Below are 25,000 nucleotides of genomic sequence, written 5' to 3' on the forward strand. Positions count from 1 at the left end.
TTGAAAGAAGTGTTAAAACGCATAGAAAACTTATTCAGCTGTTTTGGGTGGAGATTAGCTATGTGAATACATGCTACTACTAATAGCCTTTATCGCCCGGAGAAAATAAATACTCTTTTCTGATTTGCTGGTGGGGTGGCTTTTAATTCTGAATAACGGGACACCTATGTATGGAAGCTCGTTTCCACCACTTAAAAGAAAAAAAATGCAGGTCACAACTCATTATTTTGACAAATCATCTGATTATTTTGACATAAGTATCTCATTATTTTGAGATAGTATCTAATTGTTTTGAGATAGTATCTCATTGTTTTGAGATAGCATCTCATTATTTTGAGATAGTATTTCATTATTTTGACATAATTATCTCATTATTTTGAGATAGCATCATGACCACACTTCTCTATTAGCTTAACTATAGAACCTAACACTATTACTTATGTTAGAGCCACATCAATATTAGTCTAAGAACTCTAGAAAGAGTGTTTCAGAGGAACTGGCTATGGCAAATACGCAATTTCATCCACCGTCAACAGTCCTCTGGCCAACAACATGGCTACAGATGGATGTATTAGAGATGTTGGATGGCAGGGATCATCAGGGACCGAAAGATTGTTTGTGTCTTGCTCATCACTGCGTATGCATGCATTAGCTGCATGGACTTCGTTGAGATTCTCCCTTCTAAAGCAGCAGTTTCAAGTTGAGATTTGCATATGAAGGGGGTTACAATGAGATTTTGAGGTCACCTGTATGTCCATTTTACATACCATTCTGTATTAATATGTCCAGGCTATTATACTTTTTTTTTGTACAGCACAAAGTGAAAGCTGTGTTTAAATGTGTTTTATAAATAAAACTTAATTGCTTACTTTACTTACTTACACTTATCTTCAGAATGATATCTTCAGACCTCAAAAACAAACAAACAAATAACCTTTTGCAATCAATGTTCATGAAATATCAGATGTGCACAAGCCAATGAAGACTTCAGAATGGATTCTGGCAAATCTGAATGTAGATGGATTCTACAGAGTGAACTACGACGAGGGCAACTGGGAACGACTCCTTGCAGTGCTACAAAGTGACCACAAGGTACACAAGCTGAATAGAAAGCTTTGAACAGAAAAAACTCATTGTGATTTATCAGTAGGCCTACATCGAGTGAAATAAAAATAAATAAATATAATAATATATATATATATATTTATAGTTAATGTTACCTCAGTAACAGAGGGGTCATGGCATATTTGTGAATGGGCGTGTATGATTTCTCTCATTTGTGTGTAGGCGATTCCACCCCTCAACCGAGCTCAGATCATGGATGATGCATTTCACCTAGCCCAGTACGTTTTTTGCGTTTTTAATTAATTTAAGGTGCTATGTGGAGGGGTTGTTTTGGTTAAAGTCATTCAGAAATTTAATAACAAAAGATTGTGAAGAAACAACCATGTTGACTGTTGTCCAGATATCCACTGAAGTTAGCATGCAAACTAGCTAGTGCCTGGCCGGCTCTCATGTTATACCACTTTGTACCACTTGAGGCGCTGTATCAAATACATTGCAAATGTCATGTTGCTGTATTCAAGACAAGTTAAATCTTAAAGAATGACACAAAGCTACTTTAAATCAAAGATGATCTGCAGTATACAACATCTTTCTTTGGTCCTATGCTAACATGAATTATGCTCCCTTTTAGGACAAATATTATTGACATCGTCCTGGCTCTGAAAACAACACAGTACCTGTCAAAAGAGACAGAATACACACCATGGGTGTCCGCTCTCTATCACCTGAAACAACATTTGATTAATATGCCCCCCCACACAGAAGTATATGGGGCAATGCAGGTCTGTTTTTTTTTTTTTAATTAGTCGCTTGAATTTGTTGAAAAGGCTCCAGGCCAATAAAGGTTGGCTAGACTGCCTGCAATTCTGGCAAAAAGGAGGTAGGGTTTTTTGAACAGAGAGCTAGTGGGCGAATTCAATTTGAGTTTCAAATTTTAACTGCCAGTGCCATCATAAAATTTCTTGAGCTACACCGCTTACAATGTAGTGTTAAATCATGTATGGAAGGGCCCACAATAGGCTGTGATTAAGTCTATAGCACACATCAAAGCCTAGGAGTTAATTGGCCCAAGTTTGGAGGCAATATAGATAGCGGGAAGCTACTTCAAGATGGAGACTCTGAAATGGGCGAGACTTCTCTGTTTAAGTGAAATTGAATAATCCAATCACACGCAACCAGTGTTAAATTCTGATCTATCTATCTATCTTTTATCAATTCAAAATCAAAGTATGCATGCACTGTTGGCAAAGTACACTGTCAAACTCAACCCAAAATCTGTCACTCAAAATGATGTTTGCTTGAATGTTTATGTCTCTATGAGAAATTTTCTTTTTACGTCTGTTTCAGAAATACCTCAAGAAACAACTTAAACCTTTTTTAATGCACAACATCAAGAATGCTGCTGTGAACCGGACAAATTGGACACACTGGACCTATTCACCGTATGAACAAAAAAACAATTATCAATTATTTGCTGTAGGATGATGCTCAAGTTATTGAAATAGTATTGATATATTAATTGTATAGATGCATTGATGTATTTTTTAAATTAAAATGCAATTAGTTTGCAATGACATAAATATGAGGACAGGACTTGACTGTCATAAGAGTGACATGAACATGACATGAACCCTAACCCTAATCCTAACCTCTAACCATAATCCTAATCCTAACCCTAACCCTAACTTGTTATGACAAAAAACGAATGACACTTATGTCACAAACGTCTATGACTTGTTTATGACACGTTCATGACAGTGTCATGTCACTCTTATGTCGATACTGTCAAGTAAAGTGTAACCAATATGCATTTTAACGATAAAGTTTAATTCACAACTGTGCATGTAGGGAATTTTACTGGCTCAAAGAGCATGCCTGTGAACTGGGTTTGGATGGCTGTACTGACCTGGCACGTGTCTGGTTCCGAGAGTGGATGAACAATCCTCGAAACAACACGTGAGTGGGATGTTCTCCACGTGCAGTGTCCTGAGAACATATTTAATCAAATAATGTGTTTTTTTTCACTGTGTTTCGCTATGTCTGTGGGTTTAAGTATATAAGCATACATTTACTTGTGCGTTAATAGTCTGCATGTCATATTTTGTACCGCTATGCAGTACATGTTGTTTGTTTGTGAGTAGTCTGCACTGCAGTACTTTCTAAAATCCTACTATGTTCCATAAACTTCAGCATTGCATTGTGAACATTGTTAGCCTTGTACATCTCCAGCCCCTACTGTGGAACTGCATCAGAGGCAACAGGGCATATATTTTCAACGAGTGAGTACAATGTGTTTGTTTACTTCAGGATCCCTGCCGACCTGCGGCGTTCTGTGTACTGTCATGTCATCGCCACTGGGGGGCTGAAGAAGTGGGGCTTTGTCTGGGACAGGATGAACAGCATAGGCCTATATGACGACCGTGAGCAGGTCCTACTGGCCCGGGGTCTGTCCTGCACTAGAGACACCAGGCTGCTCAACAGGTGTGTGTGTGTGTATGTGTGTGTTGCTGTATGTTCTACAGTATGTTCGTATAGTAATGATACTGTAGGCTACATTTGATTTCTCTTGGGTGAAGTGGGCTACTACCACTTTAAAATGGGGTAATACACTTTCCAACTCTGTCTTAAACAAACTGCGGGAAAATGTAGCATTTTGGTGTGCGATTTCAGATATGTGTGTGTGTGTGTGAATGTGTGTGTGTGTGTGTGTAGCATTTTCATTATCTGCCCCCTGCACTTTGAGATGTTCATGCTTACCGCAGCGGCCGAGTAAACCAACTAGCAGTGATGCCAGTAAAGCATTACTTTTTTCGGTAACGAGTAATCTAACGCGCTACTATTTACAAACCAGTAATCAGATTATAAAGAGATAGAAGGTTGGGCTTGTGGAACTATAGGCTACGTGGTCCTCACTTTAGATTGGGGGGCTGCAAAATGTACTACAAATAGATAAGAAAGGTTTTATAAGCGTATTAGTTATCCACCTATTTGTCTTATACACCATTAACAAGCATTAACAAGCTGCTTGTTAACACTTACAACTGTTAACAAATATGCTTGAAAATAGCTTAAAAGGCTGCTTATTAACACTTGCAAGCTGCATGTTAACAGTTAGTTAATGTTATTAAAGGATAACAACAGTTAACTAACTGTTAGTAATGAATTGTTAACTGCTTATTATGCACTGTTAATACCTAATAAGCACATGTTATTCTAAAGCGTTACCGTTACTTTTTAAAGGAGTAATCAGTAATCAGATTACTTTTTCAAGGTAACTGTGGCAACACTGCCAACTAGGAACCAAATGCAGTAATCAAGTAAAGTCCTTTCAACAGTTTTCTTTTAATGAAAGTTATTTGTATCTTATACGGCAAAAGTAATGAAAAGTATTTATGTTGAACTAAAGGTAGTGTGGAGATCCAAACATTAGTGATGTGCCCAGTGAAGCGAGGCTTCAGAGCTTGTGTCGAGCAGAAAGGGGTGTGCCAGATAAAGCCCCTGTTTGAGACTTTTGTCGTTTCCATAAAAATCATGTGACTGATGACAAACGAGGCCACGGTTTATGAGAGTGATGTCTGTTTGGGACGCACACCCACGTGACTGCTTAGGAATCTGATTCAAAGGCTTTGAATTGCGCCAACCAGCTGCACACATTATAGTGTTGGAATGTGTCGTGTTGTGTTGTGTATTGTGTGTGTGTTTGTGTGCGTGCGTGCATGCCTGCGTGTCAGTGTATCCTGTCTTGACAGAAAATGTGTGCATCAGTGACTTAATGATTTTGATTGGTTGATTTGAAGGATTCAGCAGTACTTTCTAGACCCCTCCATGGGCCATGATCTTCTCCAACGCATTATGAGAATTGCTGACCTTGAGCATCTCCAGCCGCTGTTGTGGAACTACATCATAGCCAACACGACGGCCATTTTTAATGAGTGAGTATGACACCTGCCAGTGTTTTTCTGTGGTTTATAAACACTGACTATGTTAACATGCACACCGTTATCCCATGTATAAGGCTTGTCCTGATGTAGTCGCTTCGATAAAAGGCGTTAGCCAAATGTAATGAAATGTAATGTTTGCATAAACACTGAGGAATGTGGTTATCACTATTTACATGATAAATACCAGAATACTGATTCCTGCATTCTTTTGAAGCCATGGCTTTGCAGGTAACCAGCAGAGATCAGAAACCAGGGTAGAGTGTGTGCATGCGACACAGTCTCCTGGTTTCTTAGCTGGTTTCTATAGGCACAAGGGGTTATCTGGGTGTTTACAATAGGGATATGATGTTCACATGATAAAGGAAAAAGGAATACTTCAAATACCTGATCATAATCTATTTTGGAAACTGATCTTAATGCCTTAATTAAAAAAATTAGGAAACATCCAAAATTTAAGGACACCAATTTTATTTGTGAATGAATAATGTATTGTAGAGGCAAACTTCCAGTAAAGTTCTGGCGACAATGAGAAGTTTGCCAATGAAATGTGTTCGCCTGTGATTTGCCACCACACTAACCAATAATGGCAAACTTCCAGTGAACTTCTGGTGACAAACCTAATTTGTATATAACATTGCTGCAAATTAAGGCATTAAGATCAATTAACAAAATATTTTTTTTTATTCCTCTTTTTAGTCAACTTTAGCATGGGTGTGTAAACTTATGAGCACAACTGTATATTGTTATTTATTGATTTCAGTGGCTCACAATGCAGTGTGTGTGTGTGTGTGTGTGTGTGTGTGTGTGTGTGCATGTGTGTGCATGTGCATGCTCGTGCGTGCGTGTGTGTGTGTGTGTATTTGTATTCCTCAGTGATGGTGGTGATGACTACAACCTTTCACATATTATCAATACATTGACTGCGAGATTCTACACTCAGCTGGAGCTCAGACAGGTGTGTGTGTGTGCACGCTACTGAGTTTTTTCAATGTTTAATCGAAATCGCAATTTGAACTAATGCAATTAACCGACTGACATTCATCTACCTGGGTTTCGATTTCCACCGTTGCCATGTCCCTTTGCATGAAAGCATTCGCTAAAAAATCAGCATAGCTGTCAACATTGAGCTTTGAAAATAAGGGACATTTCCCAGGTTTCTTACCTAAAATATGGGCATATTTCAACAAACATTCGGCTTTCTGTTATCCCTCTGCTAACAGTAAAAATTCAGACAGGAAAACTGCTGCACTAAAGTTAAATTAGAAACTCTTTTCTCATATTTCCATATCAACCTAAATTAACCAGTTGGTGGATCAATCTGGTAGCCGGGAAATCCAGACCCAAGAACTGGTCTATCAGTCTGGCCCTATTTTAGATAAATCATGTCTCTTTCATAAGGCCGCGTTGGTTTTGCTCTTGTGCGCTGTGGCTATGACAGAAGCTGGAATGGGAGAATGCGCGTAACTGAAAAGTGTGTAACTGGAAGCACGTAAAAGGTTTATTTTTATCAGCCTTCTTGACTTCTTGACTGGTTTGTTAGTATATCAGGTATATGTTCTGTTCTGCACTTTCAAATTCACCATTGTGTTTCTCCTCCTATCAAACGTAGCTACTGGACTTCAAAGCGGCGCTGCCAGCGACAGGCTTCAACTTCACGGCTGAAGCTCTCCATCAGGCGATTGAGAGGACAGAGACCCGAGGAAAGTGGATGGAGGAAAACCAAGAGAAGATGGTCCAGTGGTTGACTTCAGCAGCAAGATGACAAAAGCAAATTAAGTTAACATTTAGTTAATTAATTGAATTAATCAATTAACTATACACTTACTTTTACATTACATTACATTACATTTAGCAGACACTTCTTGACCAAAATGACTTACATATGTCGAGCTATATTACAAGGGATCACATTGTCTCCGGAGCAACTTGGGGTTAAGTGCCTTGCTCAAGGGCACAGCGGTGGAAGCTGGGACTTGAACCGACAACTTTCAGGCTACTGCACGCTAGCCCAGCTCCTTAACCACTACACTACCACCACCCCATGGCCCCACCTGTGGCGCAACTGGCTGGGGCACCTGCACCGTACGCCGGCGACCCGGGTTCGATTACCGCCCCCTGGTCCTTTCCAGATCCCACCCCTGCTCTCTCTCCCATTCGCTCCCAGTCACTCTCCACTCTCCATTAAAGGCATAAAAAGCCCGAAGAAATATACTTACACAAAGTTGAAAGAGGTGCCATTATAGACACAGAACCACATGGTACAGTACCAGGACTGTATTATCAACAATGTGTTTTCTAAATGTTCATTCAGTAAATGCAATATCTTGCTTATAACTGCTTTCTTTTTCAGAGGGACAGACTTAAAAAAAACTATATTAAATGGCCGTGGTCTTTTGGACCTCAGGTGGCACTGCATTAAAACCAGACCTGTTTCTGTAATGAAAATCATTGTATGGGCTCAGGGAAACCTCTGATAACCACCTCTGATAACCATCAATGAGCATAGTTTGATACTCAATTCACAAATGCTAGTTAAACTTTACCATGCAAAAGGAGACTTTAGAGGTGATGAAGAAATACCACCGTCGGATCTGGGCCTGAGCTGGTTTTAAATGACCTGAGGTAAGTGGAAAAAGGTCATGTGGTGAGATCAATCAATATTTGCCATTCTTTTCGGAAATCATGGACTCCTCTGGGCTGAAGTGCAGAGGGCCTAATCCAACTATCCAACTCAGATTGCCTCAAGATCTTATGATATTCTGCACTAAAGGCTTTTGAACACAGAATTTATTGTGACTACTATCTTTGAATTTTGAGTGATTTATTGAACTTGGTGTCACGACCACTTGGCTCGGAGTGAGCACGACATGAAGGGGAGACCACACCAAAGTATGTTTTAAACGAAAGTATATTTATTAACTGATATATTTACAAAGCCAGTATGTGTAAGGAAAAGCAAAACTGATGTGTAGGTCAGCATGTGAATGTGTAGTGCAAAAGTAAAGGATCAGCCCTGCTAAGCCCAGCCCAGCCCTGCTAAGAGTGTGCTCGTGAGTGCAGTGTCAGAGAGGGAACCAACTGGAGAACACTGATTTTATACACCCTCCAAATAGGCCATCAATTAGCCACCTTGATAGAACCTCCACAGCTCCTCCTACAGGCCAAGGCAGGAACAGACAAGATCAAGCCACACAATATCAGGGAGAAAGAGGAAGACCCAGCACGGTAGAGCTGGGGCGTCACACTTGGTAACACTTTTTTTTGTTTACGGTCAAAAATGACCGCCATAGGAAATTATTGGGAAAGAGTATAATTTTCATCCAGGAGATGAAAGACATCTCCTTACACACACTCCTACAACTTACCACCAATGTTCCCACATGCATGCATGCCCACACAGAAGCAAACACACCCTACACCCATACACACACCCACACCTCCCACACACACACACATACACACATGTACACACCCACACACACACACACACTCAGTTCATGTTGTCATGTTACCACTTGTGTGTGTGAACCAACAAAGTTCGCACACATATGCATTCACGCACATACAGAAACACACACACACACACAAACAGACACACACACACACACATAACACACACCACACACATACACACACATAGTTCATATTGTCATGTTGCCACTTGTGCATGTGAACCACCAATGTTCACACACACATGCACGCACACACAGAAACACACATACAGTACACACAAACAGACACATACACACATGTACACACACACACACACACACACACACACACACACACACACACAGAGTTCATGTTGTCATGTTACCACCAATGATTGCACACACATGCATGTACGCACAAACAGAAATACTCACACCCACCCAAACACAAACAGACACACACACACATACACACATTTACACACATTTTCTCTCTCTCTCTTCTCTCTCTCTCTCTCTCTCTCACACACACACACACACACACACAGTTCATATTGTCATGTTGCCATTTGTGCATGTGAACCACCAGTGTTCGCCCACATGCATTCACGCACATACAGAAACACACTGTATTTACAGAACATATACAGCCAGCTCAGCACTACCTTAGAATTTAGAACATGTCAAACTCAAACAACTCCGTCCAACAAACACTAACAGACACAGACTGACAGTACACGTTGACCTAACTCTTAGAGGACAGTGTGAGGACAGTGTACAAGAGCCTTAAACCTCATGCTGTACCGAAGCCCGAAGCGCTAACCAGTAGGCCACGGCTGCCCTGTCTGATATGACAACTCGTTTTGGAATAATTTCTTCAAAATGGAGGTGCATTCTGATGCCATGCTGTCTGTTGTGTTTTACAGCATTGCTTTGCTTATTCAGGCTTCCCCCCTCTAAGTCCCCCAGCAGAGTTAGCCCGCTCAGATTGTGTACTGAGCAGAGGAAATGAAAGGCCTCCGTGGTGGCTAATTGGCTTAACAGCTGGCCACCTGCCCTTTAACCCCACGGGGGGTCTTCCTGGGGCTGTTAGTGAGAGAGGGAGCACAAACGTTTCCTCCCCTCACACGTCTGTGTCGTTACGTGACGTGACAGTGCTGATGTTTGTGTTTATGTTGCATTCAGCTGCCTCTACTTAGGGGACAAGACAACTGAAAGGAGGAGGGGAGACAACTCAACAACACACACACACACACACACACACACACACACACACACATGTACAAACACACACACTACACACACACACATGAACAAACACACACACACACAAAGTCATATACACACACATACACACACAATAAATTATATATCTTTAAAGACATTGTAAATATATACTGTATATATCCCCCCAAAAAAAAATGCTGCCTTTTCTATTTACCTATGCACTCATCTTGAGCATCTCCACAGGAATTAAATGATCATGTGCTACATATTTAATAGGTTTCTGGCACTACATGTCAAGTTATGTAGGACTGGATGGGATGCACTGTGATATTCCTCACCGGGAATGAAGCGTATGACCTTGGCCATTTAGCTTATAAAAAACATCATATTTGTTCACTGACCAATGCAGTATTATAGAGACAAACAAACACAGACATACAGTAGATGCATTTTGAGATTTAATTTTCACTTCCAGTGAAATCAATAAATAGATTTCATATAAATAACATTATTCACAAGGCAATAAATACATATATTATTTACAAAGGTCAATATGACATCATTTGGCCCTACTTTTCAATGAAGAAGTCACTGTGTTGGCTGGATAAAAGTCCATTGAAGTTTTAGTCCATAGAACCATGTCCTGCTGTGGTGGAACCCATGTTCAAAGTCCACAGAACATATTCTGCTGTGGTGGAACCCATGTTCAAAGTCCACAGAACATGTCCTGCTGTGGTGGAACCCATGTTCAAAGACCATAGAACATGTTCTGCTGTGGAGGAAACCAGTATTCTTGAGGCATTGAACTCAAGTCTTGTTCATAAGTGATGTCACATGGGCTCTGCAAAGAAAAAATAAGAAAATGGTGAGATGTTTTTCCATAGGCTGACTGAAAATGTTTCTGCAATCAATCATAACTACTATACAACGCTACATAATTATACAAAAGAGGCTAAACATATAAAAGTACAATAATTATAAAAAGTATATATATCCTGAAATTAGTTGAAAATCAACCAAACTTAAAAAAAGTAGCTGATAGAGTGAAATGAACCTAATAAAGGAGGATGTGATAAAGTGCTTGTGAACATACCTGATAGGAAACGTGCGTGTGTTCTTGGAGGTGCTGCATGGGGCAGCCGTGCAGGAGAGATCCCGTCTGGAGAGAGGCGTGTGCGGGTAGAGGAGCCTCCTGGACAGGGCTGCAGGCGTGAGGCTGGAGATGGAGCTGGACGTTGGGGCTGGCTGCCTGGAGATACTCCTGAGGAGAGGCCTGGGGGTGTTGCTGGGGAGTGCAGGGGCTGAGCTGGGGGTAGTAGGGGGCACAGTGGAGCTGCTGGGGGGACGGGTGGAGCAGAAGGCTGGAGGCCTGGGGCTGGTGGTGGTCACCCACGGGGCTCCTCTGGGCGAGCACCTCCTCGTCCTCGCTGAGGCCCAGCTGGGCGGAGAGGTGGGCGATGTAGCGGATGGTCAGGCGCAGCGTCTCGATCTTGGTCAGCGTCTGGCCCGCGGGCGCCACCGAGGCCGGCAGGTAGGTGCGCAGGTGGTGCAGCGCCTTGGTCAGGTCCCGCGTCGCGCAGCTTTCTCCTTCGCTGCTGGCTGTGGCGCTTCTTCCCAGTGCCGACCCGGCGGCTTCCTGCCCCCGCCCGGCCTTCTCTCCTCCTCGTCTGCCGCCGCTGACAACACGGGGCCTCCCAGGAAGCTGAAACCCTCAGGGGGACCCTCAGTGACCCCTCCGAAACCCCCAAAGCCCCCGAAGAGGGGCGCAGCAGGGGGGGAGAGGCAGCCGGAGCCCACGGAGGAGGCTGGGGAGAGGCTGCAGCCGCTGTGGTAGCCGCCGTCCGAGCACTGGTCCAGCAGCAGCAGGGGCTGGCACCCAGAGTCCAGCAGGAGAGTGGCGTCCTCCGGGAGAAACACGGCAGAGCCACACAGGTCCATGTCCATCTTTGGAGGCGGCAGAGCCGGAGATCCGAACTGAGAAGCGGGAGAGATGAACCCGAGAGGTTTAGTAGCTACTGTAGGTCTCAGAAGAGCTGGTTTGGCCTGAGCTAGCTGGACTGCTCTGCTCTGAGCTGGGCTGGGCTGGGCTGGGTTGTGTTGTGTTGTGCTAGTGAGCAATGCAGGGTCTGCACTCAGAGAGGGAGTTGAGTACTGGAGGGCTGTCAGCTCCTTTGCTGCATATATCCTTCCTGGGGTGTGAAAGTGACACCTTCCAGGGTGAGGCGTGTGTGTGTGTGTGTGTGTGTGTGTGTGTGTGTGGGGGGGGTTCTTCTCTTCAGGACTTCAAAAGGTCCCACGGCAGAGGTGATGTGGTTGACAGGGGTCTGTGGGAACCTGGACGGAGGGGAGAGGTGACAATAAGGGACACACAGTACAGATGACCATGGGAAAATCACTATGAAAACATATACCGTAGCAACGCTTACATCTCCACACTTCACAGGTGTGAACGCAAGGGCTGTGAGTCTAGTCTCAGGTCAACATTCAGGCAACAGTTCCTATTTTTCAGTCATGTGATGGAAATGTCATTGGTGATATGTCAAAGAGAGTAGAACTACTGATTAATTTCCCTTTTTATTCTGGAGGATATTAATGCATATTCACATCAATTTGTTAGGGACCATTCCTCTGTATGGGTCCTTTCCACCATTGGGGTTTGTTTACATGCCAGCAATTGCTGATACTCACAGACTGCTATGAATATCAATCAGTATGACTGTGAATCATGTGAAGTGTGTATACGTGTGTGTACTTGATTGAGAGTGAATGATGTGTGAGAGGTGTGTGTAGTACAACTGGGAGCAGTGATGTGTGAGAACTGTACTGTATTGTGTACCTTGATTATTGTAAGCTGCTTTGGATAAAAGTGTCAGCTAAATTACAAAATGTAATAGAAAATTACATGACATATAATATACTATAACTTAATCCTTATATACTTATATACTCTTTATATATGCTATAACTTAATCCTTTTTACATTGTATTTTCTAAGTTGTCCGTAGCTGTAACTTCAGATGTTTTGTTTAATATAGCGATTACTCTCAACAAATTTGTCTCATAAATCCTAGCGACAGTGTAGGAGATGTCATGCTCTCTTGACGGTAATATATTTGTGCAATCAAAAGGCACCCTTGACTTTGGGGCAGGATTGGAACCAAGATGGACAACACACTGATGACCCCAGAGAGGTTTGTAGTTTGCACACCTGATCGATCATCCATCTGATTCCAAATGATTTCAGATATGGATACAGATATGAAATTTACTTTCATCATGCCAGATCTGTTAGTAATGTGTGTTATATCAATGTTTTATCAGCTTTAATTATTATTTAAAAATGTACATTAGCAAACAATAAGTTATTAAGAGCATTTTGTCTGATGAAATAGTATCAAATCAATAGAATTCTTCTCTCTCTCTCTCTCTCTCTCTCTTTCTCTCTCTCTCTGTCTCATCCTCTTTCTCCCGACCTTGCTAGTGTGAAGTGACTCCTTTGGAGGTCTCTCTCTCAGCAGTGGTCATGGTGCAGGATATGAGTGGTCATGGCTTGGGTTGTGGAGAGGAGCTCTGCTTCTTGTTCCCACAGACACAGGTGTCAAATTTTACCCCTACATGGAACACAAACACACACACACACACACACACACACACACACACACACACACACACACACACACACACACACACACACAAAAACACAAAACACACACACACACACACACTTACAGATCATGTAATCTCTGTACATCAACAGATCACATATATAAACCGGCATTCATGCCCTTCATTGTTGTTTTATAACATGGCACTAGATAAAAACTGTACAGACAAACAATCATATCATTCCAAAATGGGATATTAGTTATTTCATTCAGGAATGCTGCAGCTCTCCTGGTGAGCATTAGTTATTCCCAGATGACAGTTTCCTGTGTTTAATCACTGGCATTAGTGTGAAGTGACACCTCTCAGCCCTGACAGGTGAGAGGTAACTGTTCCCACAACTGCTCCTGGTAATTCTCTAATTGATGAAAACTTTTCCCCTAAACCTTTCCCCATGCCCTGAGATTGCACATCACTATCTCTGTGTATAAAAATAAACATAATGAAAGTGTATTTCAATAAATGGTTATAATTTCATGAACATGGACTTCTTTGAAAAGTTGTTCTAGAAATGCATTTTTTCTGATTCTAATGAGACTAGAAGAAGCTAGTTCAGTTAGAAAGTATGCTGTCAAGTGTGAAAAGGAATATGTTTACTCGCATGTGATTAGAGACTAATTATCACATCAGTGCAATTAAGTCGTCTTTAATTGCATATTCAAGCCTGAAGATGAAAGGCCTTTACGTGTGTATTTCAAATGGCATTACCATATCAATCGCTTCTGACTCGCGGTAAAGAAAATGACTTGCGCTATTACACATTTCACACTTACCTGTTCTATGCATTTTAAGTCCGTCTTCTCAAATTAGAGGTTTATTATGAATCGGAGAGGTGAAGCAAGAATCTTTACATCGCGGGTTTGTCTAGACAGACTGGCGTGAATGAGTCCTTCGCCTTCATTTGTGGTTCATTAATGTCAATGTTACACGGTTGTTTGTGTTAGTTAGCCTAAATACACATCTGACCTCACATAAACTGATCTCGGCAAGAACACAGTTACCTGTTCTGAAGATTCCGCGGTATTTGCATAACTAATGCTTTGTTAAATTAATTTAACACTCATGTTATATTTTGTTCCCACTCAAAAAGAATCTTGTTGAATAAGTTCCATTTAGCGTCGTTGACACCAATTTGGCAAAGGTTCATATGGGTATTCCCAGGCTTATGTATTTGATGACCAGCCAAGTAGCTTATTTATTGATTAAACGTTGAATGATAGGTTATCCAGATTGCAGATTTTTAAAATGTGTATTTAAATGCATTGTATATTTAGACCATACTAATTAAATTCTGGTGGAATTTGGATGAGATAATGGCCTTAAAATATGCTTTAGTTTCATGTTGCTTTTGAGAAACTTACATCAAGGAAAAAAACATGTTGGCTCAAATGAGCACCTTGAAAATGAATAATAATCCAACTAAAAAATTGAAAATGTTGCAGAAATTGTGGTAAACTAATATTTTATGGTGTATATGAAATGTGGCCTACTTCAGGCCAGAGATTGGATGATTTTAAATCTAAAGCTTTTTCGATGTAGCCTAAAACTAGCACAATGCAAAAAAGTGATTGGAGTGTACTGTATTAGACAGAGGAATATGAGCTATGTTTTCACCTGTGGCTCCTGTTTGCACTAGACTTAGCCACAGCACGTTACCATGTGTTACAACCCACCACCATAATGGTAGTTATGCTTATGTTTATGTTTATGCTATTTACAGACATGTTTGTCCAAAGCAAATTATGAAAAATAATGATGGTTAAATCCCTTCTTTTCCATTTCTTTCAATGGTATCAAGCTGAGCATCTGTTTGAGAAACAGTTCTGTGATATTTAGCAGAATTGGCTTTAAAATGTAGAAAACATAACTACACTATGGTTCCAGTGAGAATAGAGATGTGGTTAGACGTGATGTTTACATTTGTGTCTGTGTGTGTCAGTGTAATAGACTCAATGACAAATATTTTTGTGTCTGTGTGTCAGTGCAATAGATGGTGGACTTAATGACAAATGCATCACCATTTCAAATGCTCAAGATTCCATATGAAATATGTTTCATAAATGTGAACAGCTTCTGTCTAGTATTTCAAAGTTAAGTCTAAAATTTATTGCAGGGTTCTTAAACATTTTGTCTGGCGACCTCCCAAAAACCAGGGGCCTAGACTTGCGACCCCCTTCTCTCCAACCGGCGATGTTTGGCGAACCCCTGGGGGTCCCGACCCCCAATTTAAGAACCACTGATGTATTGGATGTAGGCACTGCAGTGGGCATACTGTACATGCACTGCTTGCAAATGATCTGGAAAATAATATTAGCACTGCCGTAGCAGTTTCCTACTTCTGATGATTGAAAAACAAACTGCTGTCATATTTTGTTTAAATAACATTTTATTATAAATGTATAAATTAACATATTAAATACATATAGATATATACACAGAGAGATAAACTGTAACAAAATATATTACTTCCAATAAAAATAAATAATATTTTGGAGACAGGCAGTAATTCATGTTAGGGTTGTAAGAGAGTCCCCAGAGGTCCAGTCCTGTGTTGAGAGGTCCAGGGTCTTCCTGTGCGAGAGGGGTGGGGGGTTTTACACTGCATGGGCCAGTGGACCAGAGCACTGGTGTTCTGGGTCCAATCTCAGCTCCAGTACTCTTGCGGAACCAGCTGACAACCAAAATCTCTGCTGTACATCTGCAAATGAGAGGGAACACTGCATTTAGATAACAGCTCAGGATTGAACATTGCTTCATCTCAAGATATGTTTATCTCAATAATTATACTGTGTGTGTAAACTGCAAGCATTTTTTTATATACAATACAATATCAAAAATTAAATTAAATTCAAGATATTGTATATATATTGTATAATAAAAACAAATAATCTGAGCCATACTATAATAATTCATCATGTTTTGAGAAACAGGAGTTGAACATACCTGACATGACTGTGCTGTCTGGATAGACTGAGAGTTTTGGAACAGACAATCCAGCCCCATCCCACTCCTGAAGACCTCATTCTGGACAGGCATCTCCACGGACACCCCACAATGGCTCAGGTCCATACGTGTGCCCTGTGTGGTGTGTGTGCTGGACATGCCACTCTGGTACTGTTGGGCAGAGAAGGGAGAGTGGCCCCTGGGGTCCTGGCTAGCTCCCCACTGGATGTCCATGGTCGTGGCGGGGGCGCACTGGAAGTAGCCCAGGATATCCTGAGGCTTCTGGCACGCCGCTGCCCCACGGCTGGCCTCCTTCCTCTGGGAGAGCGCCTCCTCCTCCTCGCTGATGCCCAGCTGGGCAGAGAGGTGGGCGATGTAGCGGATGGTCAGGCGCAGCGTCTCGATCTTGGTTAGTGTCTGGCCCACGGGCGCCACCGAGGCCGGCAGGTAGGTGCGCAGGTGATGCAGCGCCTTGGTTAGGTCCCGCATGCGCAGCTTCTCCTTCTCGCTGGCGCTCTGCCGCTGCTTGCTGGGGTTCTTGGAGCGGGTTCTGGTCCTGATGGGCCTCCCTGACTCCGCAGGGGAACGGGCCGCGGACTTGTGGGGGCCCGAGGAGGCAAACTGGCCCGGTTTCCCTGAGTCCGACTGCTTTGATAGTGGCGAAAAGACAAGTTCCATTGACGCTGCTGGCGAGATGGTTTCCGGAGACGACGCGCTGTAGAACTCGGAGTCCGAACTTGGGCAGCTCCAGGGACAAAGAGAACTATCGTATCCGGGCAGAGAAGCAGAGGTATCCATCGTAGCTTGTAGTTTTCCTGTCTGTGTCGGAATGTGTGTGTTATTCGTGGTGAATCTAAGCAGGAGTACACTTTTTAGTGCTCGTAGTATGACGGTGTGTGTGAGTGTGCCGCAGTGGTCAGGAGCAGTCTGTGAGTCTGAGCGTTGTGCCGTGCGGAAGGCTGGTTATATGCCGAGGCCGGAGGTGTGAAGTGGCACCTCTGCAGGCCCTGTGCGGACATCACTGTCTCAGCAGTAGCCACAGGCCTGCGCTCCTGCCCCTGGTCTGCCCCTGCCCCTGGTCTGCCCCACACACTCAGGCTGGGAACAGGCTGCTGCACCAGGACAGAGGTGTGACTTTTTACCCCTCTGCCAAACAAGGCCCAGAAAAAAAAAGCTAAACAAAACAAAACAAAACTCCTGTTTAAGCTATTCTAGCCACTAATGCAATGTAGCATAAGAACATTGTAATCCATGTAAGGCTTTTGTATAGAGTTTTTATTCTATTTTTATTTTATTTGATAGTGGTTTAAGCGCTATGTTAAATAAGGGTCAGAAAGAGCAAAACTAAAATAAACTGCAGTTAATTTTATCCATAAGAACATTTCTTATGTTTCCTCTTTGTCACTGATTTATAACATTTTGATTTTACAGTGGATTATGGTATTTTTGAATATGGATATACACCTGAAAGTCATGACAAAACTGGTGAAAGTGATGTTTTTTTACATTTAGAACAACATATTTGATCCTGTTGTCCTGGATTCAGGGTTAAAGGACTTTGTAAGATCCCCTCAACAGTCACACCTGAACCACGTATTAATCCTATAATCCTATAATTTGTCAAAATGATTAAAATACAAAATCCCATTGATCCTTAAATCAAGTAATATTTTGGATACAATACTTCATAAATTCTCATGAGATTAACAGAGTGATCTAATCAGTCCTGAGCTTCTGAGCTTGTATATTCCTGGTACCGAGAGCCTTGTTAGAGGTTAATGTCTTAATAGTGTCCATTAAGTGCTTGCACGTGAGGTGTGAGATTCCCCGTGAAGCGTGTGCACCGTGGACTAAGGACTGGCCTCTCTCCCAGGCCGGTAGCAGTAACAGGGTTACAGTTCACACCTCCGCAGGCCGAGCTCCATCGCTCTGATTGCCTGAAAAGGAGACAGCCCACTGGGCAGTTGAGTGTTGAAGAGAGAGATATATGATACTGTAGATGGAGAGAGGAACTTCAGGCAAGGGAATGTAATCATAAGACTGTTCTCCTAACCCTTTCCCATAGGGAGAGACAGAGAAGTCATTCTCTTAGCTGCCCGATTACAGCTAACTCACTATCAGCTCATGTTGATTTGTGTACAGGCAGAGGTAGAGCAGCTAATTGGTGAGATCACCTGTGTTAAGTGCACAGGTAGATCCTACACATGGTTGGACTTTTACTTTCTGAAGCTGGACCTTTCCACCTCTCCGGACTGTCACTCGTCACAACATATTTCAGAATGTTCAATGTACACTTAGTGTTGCATTTAAACCTTCATAAAATAATGGCATAAGTATTTTGTTCAGGTTTTTCAGAAAACACAAAAAAGTTAACCAAAAATTGATTGATCTTTTTCCTTTACTTTTGCCATTATTTTAGGAAGATGACGATATGTAACACTGTCTATGACTGTATAGTTAGGTGTGGTTAATATTGTACTACATGACCATACGTGTCTCTAGCAGACAGTCTGGTCCAGTGGGCCAGTCTGCTGGCAGACTTCCGGGGCAGGTAAACCCCGTTACAAAAATTAAATGTTTGCGGAAGATTTGTGGCAAATGTGTTCGCCAGTGATTTGCCACCACACTTAGCCATTAATGGCAAACTTCCAGTGAACTTCTGGTGACAAAGTTACCCGCAACTGTTTGCCAAAAACCTTATTTGCGTGTGAAAATATGACTTTGCCACATGACTGTGCCAAATGTTCCCCAGAAACCTGAAATTTCGGTTACACTTTACTTGACAGTATTGACAAGAGTGACATGACACTGTCACGAACGTGTCATAAACAAGTCATAAACGTGACATAACGCTTCTGTTATTAAGTATTACGTTTTTGTCATAACAAGCTAGGGTTAGGATTAGGGTTAGGGTTAGAGGTTAGGATTAGGGTTAGGGTTCATGTGTCATGACAGTGTCATGTCACTCTTATGTCGATACTGTCAAGTAAAGTATTACCGAAATTTCTGTAATGGCCCCTATGACTCCCCTCACCCCCTCATTACATTTGCTCTCCTTTTAAACTTCAGTCTCACTGCATTGTATTCTTACTTATTTGCCTATTTAACCTGTTTAATTCCAGCGGTCACAATTGTGACGGTACAAAAAAATCTCGCTCCTGAAAGAAACCGGAAAGAAACCTGAAAGGGTCTCAGTTAAATATGTGCAGTGCCAAATGTGTAGTGTAATTTGTCACATGGCCAGAGCTGCTTATGTTTTGGTTGCACCCTGACCAGAACATTTCCACTCTGTGTTATTATACTTATTTACTTATACTTATTCATGCTTATTTATTTGCTCATGTTATCTTTCATTCCTGAATTCCTTTTATTTATCTATTTATGACATTCCTCTTTACATACAGTATGTGCTCCTTTGACTTACTGTATTATCTATAGAAATAAAGTGACTTGACTTGACTTGCCCATCCCTGCCTCAGCCCCCTCCTACCCCACCCCACCCATCCCCCACCCTTCCCTACCCCACCCCACCCCATCCTCTGACCAGCCTCAGCCCTCTCCCTGACTCACCGGTGGGTTTGGCACCTCTCTCTCTCTCTCCGCTCACAGCCCCAGTGGGAGAGGAGCAGCTGGCACCTGAGTTGGCACCTTCAGCCGTGGCCTCCCCGCCACTCAGGTCAGCATCCGCACTCCCACATTCCCGCACTCCCTTACTCCCGTGCCTCGGCCTCGGCCTCGGTGAACTCTGTCCGAACTTCTCAGGTCCGTCAAGATCTCAGGTTTATATACAGCATGTTTGTATGTTTATATACTATTTCTGTTTATAATGCCGTTCTTTATCTTTTTCATTTTGCATCCACTAACCCCAGCAGCTGCAAAGACATTTATACTTCATGCTGTATTTAGGTAGGAAACAGGTACAGTCATAATTCCATCGTCAACAACTTGAAAATGCATAATCTTGTATATCTTGCCATCCATTCATGTAAAGGGCAGCATATCACTTGATGCAGGTCAACTGGTGATGGTCTGTAATTATAACTAGTTTAGCAGACAGTTGGCCCTGGTGGTCTGTGTTTAGGTTATGAATGAATTGATTCTGCATTTAGTTATAGTTCCTGGTGGGAACATTCCATCTGACCTCTGTGATGCTGCTCTGATTCAGGGTCAGGGTTCATGACCCCAGGCCATCGCTGTGGGAACGAGTGGAGCCTGGCGTGCAGAATTCTGCACCTTTGAGGAGAAGGCAAACAAGCCGAGCACTGATCAGACAGTGGTTGACACGGAGGGCAGGTGAAGGCTATAAATAACTTTTAATCACCTGGGTGTGTGTGTGTGTGTGTGTGTATGTGTGTGTGTGTGTGTGTGTGTGTGAGGGGGCGGGTGTAGTTCAAGTCCAGCCGTAGCTTTTCTACCTATCCCCAAACAGATAGCCTGTCCCCATAACAGTTCTTTCTACAAGGGTTTTTACGACTTGCTCTTGGTAGCATGGACGTTTTACCCTCCTGTTCATTTCATCTTTACTAGTTTTATGTTCCCGGTCAAAAATGGCCGCTGCATTACAACCTGTATGAATCCATAGAAGCACATATATTATCATCTAATGTTGTGATAGACAACATAGACTTTGTATCAACTTAGGTTCTATTGGATATTACTATTTATGGCCTGCAGGCCTCATTGACCTGAGCACATGCAAGTCAGTAAGGAGAAGATGCTATTGGGGAAAGGTTCCAGTGGGGGCTGACATAGAAGCAAAAAGGGGGAGTGAGGATGTGTTTGTGTGTGTGTGAGTGTGAATGTACAGAAGCACACATACAGTCCATCTGATCAATAGGTATGTGCCTGGACTCAATTTTATACAATGACCATTTCTGTCTGACAGGCCTGAAACTTCCACTTGGATAATCACACCAAAACTTCAAAATGGATTGGGCATAGACCACCATATACAGACAGGATACAGTTCACAATTCACTTGAAAAAACTTGCGAAGATTACAAAGATTTAAATTGGATTCAAGGGAGCCTGATTCTCAGAGCCTCAGCATGGCAGCCATCTTGCTGTGGGTCCTGTCCATTGAGTCCACTCAGTGACCAGTCTCCTCGAATGGATGCACATAAAGGGGTTCATACTGGATAAATAACAGCATGGAAAAAATCCATGAGGCATAACAATCTAGCAATGTGTTCTGATAGCAGCACAATCTGACGTGAGAACATAAAGGACCCCTTGAGGCATTTGAGGATAGTTCCCCCGGGACTGCACTGTATGGAGGCATTTGAGGATAGTTCCCCCGGGACTGCACTGTATGGAGGCATTTGAGGATAGTTCCCCACACTACTAGACTGCACTGTATGGAGGCATTTGAGGATAGTTCCCCCGGGACTGCACTGTATGGAGGCATTTGAGGATAGTTCCCCACACTACTAGACTGCACTGTATGGAGGCATTTGAGGATAGTTCCCCCGGGACTGCACTGTATGGAGGCATTTGAGGATAGTTCCCCACACTACTAGACTGCACTGTATGGAGGCATTTGAGGATAGTTCCCCAGGACTGCACTGTATGGAGGCATTTGAGGATAGCTGGGATTGCACTGTATGGAGGCATTTGAGGATAGTTCCCCACACTACTAGACTGCACTGTATGGAGGCATTTGAGGATAGTTCCCAGGACTGCACTGTATGGAGGCATTTGAGGATAGTTCCCACACTACTAGACTGCACTGTATGGAGGCATTTGAGGATAGTTCCCGGGACTGCACTGTATGGAGGCATTTGAGGATAGTTCCCCACACTACTAGACTGCACTGTATGGAGGCATTTGAGGATAGTTCCCCCAGGACTGCACTGTATGGAGGCATTTGAGGATAGTTCCCCACACTACAGGATTGCACTGTATGGAAGCATTTGAGGATAGTTCCCCACACTACTAGACTGCACTGTATGGAGGCATTTGAGGATAGTTCCCCACACTATGGAGGCATTTGAGGATAGTTCCCCACACTACAGGACTGCACTTCTACAGGACTGCACTGTATGGAGGCATTTGAGGATAGTTCCCCACACTACTAGACACTACATTTGAGGATAGTTCCCGGGACTGCACTGTATGGAGGCATTTGAGGATAGTTCCCACACTACTAGTTCCCCAGGACTGCACTGTATGGAGGCATTTGAGGATAGTTCCCACACTACAGGACTGCACTGTATGGAGGCATTTGAGGATAGTTCCCCCCACAGGATTGCACTGTATGGAGGCATTTGAGGGATAGTTCCCCACACTACAGGATTGCACTGTATGGAGGCATTTGAGGATAGTTCCCCACACTACAGGATTGCCACTCCCCACACTACAGGATTGCACTGTATGGAGGCATTTGAGGATAGTTCCCCACACTACAGGACTGCACTGTATGGAGGCATTTGAGGATAGTTCCCCACACTACAGGAATGCACTGTATGGAGGCATTTGAGGATAGTTCCCCACACTACAGGATTGCACTGTATGGCCGTCCAGCCCTGAAGACCGTTATTAATTTTCCATCTCTGTTTGTTTAAAGTCGTCACACTGGGGCATTGTTCTGAAAATAGCATTGAGGAATGATGTTTGGCCTGAACGCCCTCTCCTGCGCTCAGCTATTTCTCACAGTCTGCAGGGCTGCTGCGTGGGGCATTTCAGCGCCTGTTTCACACCCAGGTCAGATAAACAGCCCCAGCAGACCCAGCGGCCTCCCCCCTCCCACCAACCCCCCCATGCACTGGTGTCGCCTCTTCACACGTGTCTGAGGGCTTGTTTTTGCAAATGCCACCCCTGTGCTGCTGGACAGACACACACACACACACCACACACACAAACAAGCACACATACATACACACAAGGAGATACACACACACACACACACACACACACACACACACACACAGGGAGATACACACACACACACACACACACACACACAGAAAGAAATATTAGGCTACCCAAGGATGGCCCTGAACATCTCAAGTTAGAGGACACTCCTTCATAAAGAAAGCTTTCTGATCTAAGTTGCAACATGTTAATATCTTGATTCACTCATCTTTTTCATGCTGAAAGAAAGAAAGACTGGAAGAAATAAAGAAAGTACACACAGCATACATAGTGATTTTTTTTATTCTTTAACCATCACAAAACAAAACAAAACAAAACAAAAAAAAATAAAAGTTGCTTGTTCTTGTCTCTTGTACCCTCATTTTGAAGAAGAAATATAAAAAGAATAAATAATGTCTCAAAACATACGTTTGGTACACACACACAATTCCTAACTTGTGTAGAAATGAACAGCAGGTCAAAAAAAAAAAAAAACACAAATAAACTGAGTGACCTATGTATGAGTCTTGTTTGGATAGAGTTTCTCTGGACATAACTGCTGGCCTTGCCACGATAAGCAAGGACAGCACTCTCAGTTCTCTTTCATACGTTATAATCGGCAACAAGGGGGATTCAGCACCCAGTTAAGTTAAAACCAGCAAGTCAGTAAGTCTGAGCGCGTTGCTTCATATATTACTTGCCACGATAAGGCCAGACTACAGACAGACCTAGGTCCCAGACATCTCCACTTACATGCCAAAGAGAAAAAGAACAGTTGCTGTTGCTGTTGGCTCATGTAAAGCTTAAATAAGACAGATTGTCAAACATTATTTTCATACATGTCAGGCTCAGTGTTTGTAGTATAAACACTTGATGAGCTTGGGATGGAGAGACAGAGACTGATTCTGCATGTTGCGTCGAGAAACTGTGTTAATAGAAAAAACATCTCACCTGCTTGCTAGCCTACAGCTAAGATTCACAGGTCTATTTACAACAAGAGACACAACCATCCCCAGCTACACCCTGCTAGACATGTTTGCCCCAAAACGGCTCCAGGATACTGAAATAACGAAATTCCTGTGTGAACATACTGACTTTGGGGTTTTGTTTGGAATTTTACATGAGACAGAAATGGGAATTTAACAAAAATGAAGACCAGAGAGACAGTCAGTCAGACAGACAGAAAGAAAGACAGACAGAAAGAAAGAAAGAAAAAAGAGACACATTTACAAAATCAGAAATATTTGTGCTAAAAGTTAAATGTCTTCCTATGAGGTACAATAATCTACGGCAAATAAACAAATACAAGACAAAAGCAGAACCACTGGAACACTTATAGACATACACAAGCTTCATGGGCTTGCAGAGTTGTGATGGGATCTTGCGTCCCACCAAATGACAAAGAAAGAAAGAGAGAGAAATAAAGAAGTGTCCTCCATCAGTGGCATACACTGTCAAAAGGGACACATGACATGAAGGTGGTGTTCCATTCTGGGAAAGTTAAAGGAAGATGGCAGAAATGGAGGGTGACCTTCATGAAAGCTACACGGGTCTGTAAATATATATAATCTATTTTAAAATGTCTGCAGTTCTCCGTTCCAATAGCCTGTTTCCTAACTACATCAAGAGTGTGGTTTCATAGAAGAGTAAACTTTTACCACGATAGGCATGGCCTTTCTTATTGATTCTCATGTCTTACCCAACAGTAACGATAGTATGATCCTTGTCTTCAAAATGACCTCGGACCTTTACTGAGAGCTACCAACCCAAACACACCTTTGAATTTCAAAGGCCCAAAAGACACAAAGCACTTCTTTAGATCTTGGTCAGCCTTTGTTGCATTCAGTACATAAAATCACACATTTGAATGATGACACT

At 42.7% G+C, this 25,000-nt stretch overlaps 2 protein-coding genes across 4 annotated transcripts in view; one reads left to right on the forward strand and one right to left on the reverse strand.

Moving 5' to 3' along the window:
• Positions 1-6,853, forward strand: part of LOC125286352 (aminopeptidase Ey-like) — a 19,859-nt gene extending 13,006 nt beyond the window's left edge. Inside the window, exons 12-20 of the mRNA XM_048231378.1 lie at positions 965-1,092; positions 1,288-1,343; positions 1,697-1,847; positions 2,413-2,507; positions 2,914-3,021; positions 3,373-3,546; positions 4,863-4,997; positions 5,880-5,961; positions 6,616-6,853. Coding sequence (XP_048087335.1) covers positions 965-1,092; positions 1,288-1,343; positions 1,697-1,847; positions 2,413-2,507; positions 2,914-3,021; positions 3,373-3,546; positions 4,863-4,997; positions 5,880-5,961; positions 6,616-6,768 — 1,082 coding nt within the window. The 3' untranslated portion in view covers positions 6,769-6,853. The remainder of the gene's footprint in view (positions 1-964; positions 1,093-1,287; positions 1,344-1,696; positions 1,848-2,412; positions 2,508-2,913; positions 3,022-3,372; positions 3,547-4,862; positions 4,998-5,879; positions 5,962-6,615) is intronic.
• A 16,554-nt stretch (positions 6,854-23,407) lies between these two features.
• Positions 23,408-25,000, reverse strand: part of sv2ba (synaptic vesicle glycoprotein 2Ba) — a 24,571-nt gene continuing 22,978 nt past the window's right edge. For all 3 annotated transcript variants that reach the window (XM_048232266.1, XM_048232264.1, XM_048232263.1), the window contains one exon: positions 23,408-25,000. This exon is cut by the window's right edge and continues 401 nt beyond it. The gene's annotated coding sequence lies outside the window, so the exon portion shown is untranslated.

This window comes from Alosa alosa, chromosome 21, assembly GCF_017589495.1.
Source record: "Alosa alosa isolate M-15738 ecotype Scorff River chromosome 21, AALO_Geno_1.1, whole genome shotgun sequence".
Lineage (NCBI taxonomy): Eukaryota > Metazoa > Chordata > Actinopteri > Clupeiformes > Clupeidae > Alosa > Alosa alosa.